Genomic DNA, 6,568 nt, shown 5'->3' on the forward strand with positions numbered 1-6,568 from the left:
TTTAGAAGCGTAGGCCTGCGGTTCGTGTCTGATCTTGTCAAGTTTCCGCCTCTAAATTGAACGGTAATTGTATATCTTGGCTGCTCCCTTGTTTTACGTCCCGTACTTCAATTAGGGTTACTTGTCCCTGACCAGTGCCGTTTTAACTGAAATCTCCAAACTAACGACAGCCTACCTAATCCACAGGGAGCATGATTACTATGAAGTCTAGATGAGGTTAGACCGTAGCATACGAGCCTGCTCAGTCTGACTGAATAAGGTGAACTGGACAGTATTTCGATACCACTGATTGACATATATCATTGACAGTGTTCAACACCGATGCTTCACTGCCGTACAACCATGATTTATTTGAAAGCCCTCTTTTAAAGAAAAGATTAAAGGTGGACGGGGAAAGGACTTAGTGCTAGCTTACCACAATCATTCCGAGGTGCCTACACCTCCAGACATTCACTCATGCAATCTGGGTAGAAACTGACAACAAAAGCGCCACTGACATCGGTTGGCAGCCATATCTTGTAGTGTCTCCAACCAGGCACAGTGAGGATCACGCGGCCCCCATCCTGAAAGGTGAGTAGCACCGACAGCGCCCAAACGTTTCGTGAACTCCTTCATACTCCTCTGCCAAGTCAAGGGTTGGCCACCTCTACTCCATCCTGAGGTCAAATTCGCACCAAACAAGTGAATTTTCAACAAGAAAAAGAACGTGCTTGAAAGTGATAGGGAAATGGGACTTTTTTTCGACAAATACTCATTTCCATATCAATTTGGTCCTGACGGAAGACCCATCTGGGACCTAGCTGAATCTCTCTTGTATCATGTTTTGTTCGCCCGCAATTATTGGTGCGTTCCGATAGTAACCGCCGGAAAAGCATTCAGAAAACACGCCCAGGCTATCTGATTTGTTGTTAAGCTATTCCATTCAGTCATGAGATGATAGTATCCAACACCCGATTTAGGGCTGAAGTGAGCGATCAGCTTACGAACGTCCTCAACGCGGAGAGACCACATTTCTCCCTCCTTTATTGGTACGACAGAAACTGTGGCGTTTCATACCCTACCTTTCGAAAGAAGGCAGATTTCTTTTCGAATTTGTGTTTCAAGTTGGCAAAAACCATTCTAGATCTCCGGTACGTCTTCAATTCCACCACTGACGGTGCTAGAAATCCTCAGGTAGACCCTACCAGGAGTAAACGCATACGTGGTTTCTCAGGCAGTCTTGAAGAAATACCGCACATTTATGCGGCGCAAAACATGTGTTACCGTGATTCTCAAGTAGCCAGGCATTCAATTACCATATGTAAACTTTGTGAGCCATCAGCAGGAGGCCCATTATCATCATAACCTTTAACAACCTTTCGAAAAATGTCTTCCGCGGTGTGGCATGCTCCGTCAGAGAAATGAAGGATAATGGATAATTGCCGTTTGTCCTAATCTGCTGTTGGTTAAGCTGAAAATGACATGGGAACTCTTTTCGGAGGCTCAGATGCCCAGCAAACGGTATCACAACTGTCCTGTCTACCAAGTCGAAGGCGGCTACGATCTACAAAACTGCCACATTCGCAGTCTTTGTTCCATCAGCTGCATTGAATGATGACTTTATCCATACACCTGCGTCCGGCATGCGGGTACCTAGTCCGCTTTGCTAATCTTCTGTCTTTTAACCGGTTCCTCAGCTTGAGACTTTTTCTGGATTGGCTAAAATATTCCCGCTTTCTGTATGGTACTCAACCTTTAAGCAGAATAAATCTGGTCACCATGTGGATTGAGCACAAATTGGTCTGTTTTTTCTTTGTCTTATCATCCATTTTATTCCGCCGGATCAATGAAATTTTACTCTAAGTTAACATATAACTGGATTCCTAAATGTTTCATTTCTAGCTACATACTCTGTGAAAGTTGTTACCCATATCACTCCATAACTGTTCGGATGACCATCAATTTGCGCGGCATGCTACAATTGATCGGTCAGTTGTAATTTTATTGCGTAGCAACTAACAATTTCGAATCAATGTATCGGGAGAGAATCGCAATAGTCTGGGTACGTCGAGACTTGTGTCTGGATATCGTGACACAATACACAGCGTCCACCTCGTGCGTGTGTCTGCCTCACAGTCTGTCTGAACGGCCAGCTAGCCACATTACAGACGGCCTATCGATCCAAATCCATGATCCTGGCTTGATCGATCGGTTTATGAAATTCCATTCACACATTTCACCTTGTTAACATCGGTCAACTTTTAACAATAGAATTCCACTGAAGTAGGATTGATGAGGATACAGTCTACTGGGTGGATAGCTAACGATGTTTGTCCACATTTACTGGGACAGCTTTGGAATACACAAGCCAATCATTCAATATATTTGTGAGACTCATCAACTTGATTAGGTGAATCCAACTATTATGGGGCTTTTAGAGAAAGCTTGTAGGACAAATAGGGCTTTTTGCACATAACTTTATCCCTCCTATCGGGGGAAGTTCGTGCTATGTTTAGTAATTTGTAAGTAGCCATGTGATACTGAATGCGAACATCTCTAAAGGCTCGAGAAACAGCGATTTTTATGGTACCACTACAAATTACACCTCGTCCCTCCCCATAGAGAGCCAAATGAATGTAGATCAATCCCAGGAACCGAAGGGATTTCGCTCTTCACATTACGTTACCCTCGGAGTTGTTGACTAGGAGGTCTGTGGAAACCCTTGAGTCCTTTGCTGACTGCATGGCGGCAGTGCACCGCCGTGGCAACCGCAGGTGGGAAATTTGATCTTTTATTCACTGCTGAATCCCCACTTGCCTTCTAAATTTTTGCAGTCCCTCTGACTTTCTTTTCCTCCAAAGCCATCTCCCTCTCGACGCACGACATCGAACCTGTACGTTCCTGTCAAACGCGGTATTCGGTAGCTTTGTACTACTGATCAGATCATATAATCGCTGTAGTACACAGAGCCTGAACTTCTATGCAGAACAAGCACGACTTGCTCATATCAGCAACATAAAAACGTATTTAACTATTCCACTCAACATGACGCTCGCTTGCTAACAGGACTGTACCACACCCTTCTGAATATCACATTTTAAAAAGCAGTTGATATTGTTGGCCAAGCCAGCGACCTGATAATTACTACGTTTCGCATATGACTGAAGTTACCGAGACGTGCAAGCCGGTGGGCGGTCGAAACTGCCAGTCACTCGGTTAGGTGTGTGGTCTCTCTGCGTCCAGTTGATGAGTCCAAAAGAATACAAAAAGGCCTCGCACGATTCAGATTCTTGGGATCCGGTCACATGATTGCTAAAACAGGTTGATTGTTTCTCCGTATTTGGCTACTTTGTTAGCACACACATACGCGGTCCCAGTTAGCACAGGTTCATTATGCAAGGCGAGGTAGTCGCTGGAAGCCAGCGTTGACCACATTCGGGTCAGATTCAAGAACACAGACGTAACGTATAAGCGCTTCCTGATGGTGATGTAACTGTCTCAAAACACCCCAGTTTAAGTGTCTCGTCCTTTCACATACGGTATATTGACAGAAATAAATGCAACTGTCGAGTTCCTTGTTATCCCAGCTATGATATCAATCACATTATGAGCAGGATTTTTCAGCTCTTTACTTATAGCCTGAAGAGTTACTTCGTCCTCAATGAAACACTGAGGCGAACACTAGAAGGTCTTCAAAACCCTGGTGTTCAGATCGTCGCTGGTGAGAACCTTGCCGACCTCGAGTACGCAGACGATACCGCCTTCATTTTTTGAAGCTGAAGACAAAGCATACAACTTGATGATTAAAATGACCAGCGTCGTACCATCTTTCAGCGTTCAAGTTGCACCTTCAAAGTTCAAAGTTATACCCCAAGACGTGCAGTCTCTGAACATACTCCTTATTATTCAAGAAGAATCACAGGAGGATATCGAGAACTTTACATACCTCGGTGTTTGTATCAGCTCTGACGGAAGTGTGTCTGATGAAGTCAGTGCACGGATGTCAAAGGCCCAACTCATGTTTGCTAATTTGCGCCACTTGTGACACCAAAAAGGCAAATCATTTGGCCTCAACGGTCGCATGTAGTGGGCTGAAGTAAGGGTTGCATTGTTGTATGGTTGAACTAACTTTTATGACCATTGTTTCATTTGGCAGACCGGACCAATCAGTTGGAAAACGCTTGAAACCAGTGGATACCTCGGTGTTGTATCAGCTCTGACGGAAGTGTGTCTGATGAAGTCAGTGCACGGATGTCAAAGGCCCAACTCATGTTTGCTAATTTGCGCCACTTGTGACACCAAAAAGGCAAATCATTTGGCCTCAACGGTCGCATGTAGTGGGCTGAAGTAAGGGTTGCATTGTTGTATGGTTGAACTAACTTTTATGACCATTGTTTCATTTGGCAGACCGGACCAATCAGTTGGAAAACGCTTGAAACCAGTGGATAAGTCATTGTTTTCGGAAAAGTTTGGGGGACAATAAGTCGTTTCCTAAACTTTTCCGAAAACCAGATCATGTTGAAATACTTGTGCACTAGGTTTGGTGCATGAGTCATCCGAGTTAAAGTTCTGTTCAACGCTTTTCCTGCAGTATACAATAGTTAAGCTATTCTCCACTTGAGTGGATAGTTCATTGGGCATTATCTACGTTGTTTAGGAATCCCCTAGTCAATCCTTCCCACATCGGCCAGGTTCACAGATCGTCTCACACCACTTGGTGTAACATAACCCATAAGAGCATCTCCACTGTCCGTTATGACGGCCCAATAGAGAAGCAAATGTCAGCTGAAGTACGCTTAAGAAGTTGGGACATCAGGCGGAAACCGTACAATTGCTCAGCTGATTGTGTGCACATACATGCGAACGTGGTTGTTACACTTTGCCTTGACCAGTGAGTCACACCCAAGTCCTGATTCTGTTCTGGGGTAAAGTCAATTTAGTCAAGCCAGTAGGTGTTTGTGCCACCGGATCAGCTCTGATCCAAGCGGCTAGCCCCCGCCCAAACTTATTCACCTGATGACCCAGAACTATTGAGTGAACAGTTGCAGCTGCGAGCTTTGAAAGTACCAATCCATCCCGGCAGCCACTTTCCATATAATTCTATGTGGTTCTTGTGCAGACGATTGAGAAGCATGGGCTGCGGGGCACACTTTTAACGGTGCTATGGTATGTTGCTGTATCGTACATTCCTAATAGACAATAGTAAAAAACAAGCAGCGGTGAATGGATTGGGAAATATGGATAGACAAGCTCAACCTTGCTGTACTCGTTGTCCACCACATACGACTTCTGAAAAATACTTCATCCATTCCACTGATTATTTATTTGGGAAAAAACCCCTATCTGGATGATACAACTGCATTCGTATTTCGTTTTGAAACGTGTAGTTCCAAATCATGAGCAGAACTACCACTGACATCGGTCGTCCGTAGATGGTGTCTTTGGTTTAGACGCTATTCCGTTTAAGCTAGACTACCTGCTCCATTGACTGCGTGACTTTAGGTAGGGTTTGTCAGTGGTGTCCATATTGGCACTACTGTTGCGGTCGTAATCAGTAATATATCTAAACTTCATCGAGTCATTTCAGCTACAAAAAAGGTCCAAAACTGGATTTTCTTTGAACCTGTAAAGACCGTTGCATTCACCCCGGTATCACTTTAACTACCAATGAGACCATACAATACAGGCGGTGTGATTCGCCTGGATAGGCGTTTATTGGGCTTTGTTCTTGTCATCATCATGAGGGGAGCTTATGAAAGAATTTGACAGAGATCCAACTCTTCTGCTACAATCTACCTAGGTCGTGATCAAGTAGGATAGGGGGTTCCAGCGTCTGTTAACTTCGAACCTGTGAGAAATACGGCAAGCAGACGGACTGCCACAGGTCCGGAAGGTCTGCTTTTTTGCCACAACCACAACAATACGCGCATATAAAGACCCCGGATTATTCCACGCACGCTCTCAAGTCCATAAACAAGGTCACTTAATTGAGACAGGCCCGCAGTTGCTGTTTCTGTCGCATGTTCGGTCGAGTGGCGGCGAAACTGGTCTTAGCCGAGTTGTAGCTGTGTACAGGTTGATTGATACTTGACAAACTGTGTGCCAGATATTAGCACAACATTGGCTGTTTGGAACCGATGGACGTGTACTATTCCATGGCTCAAAAGAACGTTAGAAAAAGTACCAGATACACTGACTATTTTTGTGACCCGGTACTCCGAGATCATCTGGATTTAAAGCTAACTAGAGTGCACGAATCACGAATGGAAGAAAGCGATGTTAAATGGTAATAAGAACTGTAAGCTAAGAGGTCCAAATATCTGAGACTGCTATTCGAGTGGTGTCGGAACACAAAAGAGAACACGAAGTAGCCGCTCTCTCCATTCCTTTTTAAATTCGTCATCGATGAAATAATGAGACGAACGGTGGAGAGACGTGTGTATCAAGCTACAGTACGGGCTGTTTTGTTGTGTGGCTGTGAGACTTGGCCTGTTCGAGCAGTGGAACTGAGACGTCTTCAGGTGTTCGACAATCGTTGTCTCAGGACCATAGCTTGTATGGGTTGGTGTCGGCGAATCCGTAACGAGGC

The 6,568-nt window shown here is 44.7% G+C and overlaps 1 protein-coding gene across 1 annotated transcript in view; it reads left to right on the forward strand.

Annotated features, from left to right (window-relative positions):
• Positions 1-3,778: 3,778 nt before the first annotated feature.
• T265_01083 (hypothetical protein) overlaps positions 3,779-6,568 on the forward strand; it is a gene marked incomplete at both ends in the record, with an annotated part of 8,598 nt that continues 5,808 nt past the window's right edge. Inside the window, 3 exons of the mRNA XM_009165026.1 lie at positions 3,779-3,967; positions 4,136-4,326; positions 6,398-6,540. Coding sequence (XP_009163290.1) covers positions 3,779-3,967; positions 4,136-4,326; positions 6,398-6,540 — 523 coding nt within the window. The remainder of the gene's footprint in view (positions 3,968-4,135; positions 4,327-6,397; positions 6,541-6,568) is intronic.

The sequence above is a fragment of the Opisthorchis viverrini genome (genome assembly GCF_000715545.1).
Source record: "Opisthorchis viverrini unplaced genomic scaffold opera_v5_11, whole genome shotgun sequence".
NCBI classification, from domain to species: domain Eukaryota; kingdom Metazoa; phylum Platyhelminthes; class Trematoda; order Opisthorchiida; family Opisthorchiidae; genus Opisthorchis; species Opisthorchis viverrini.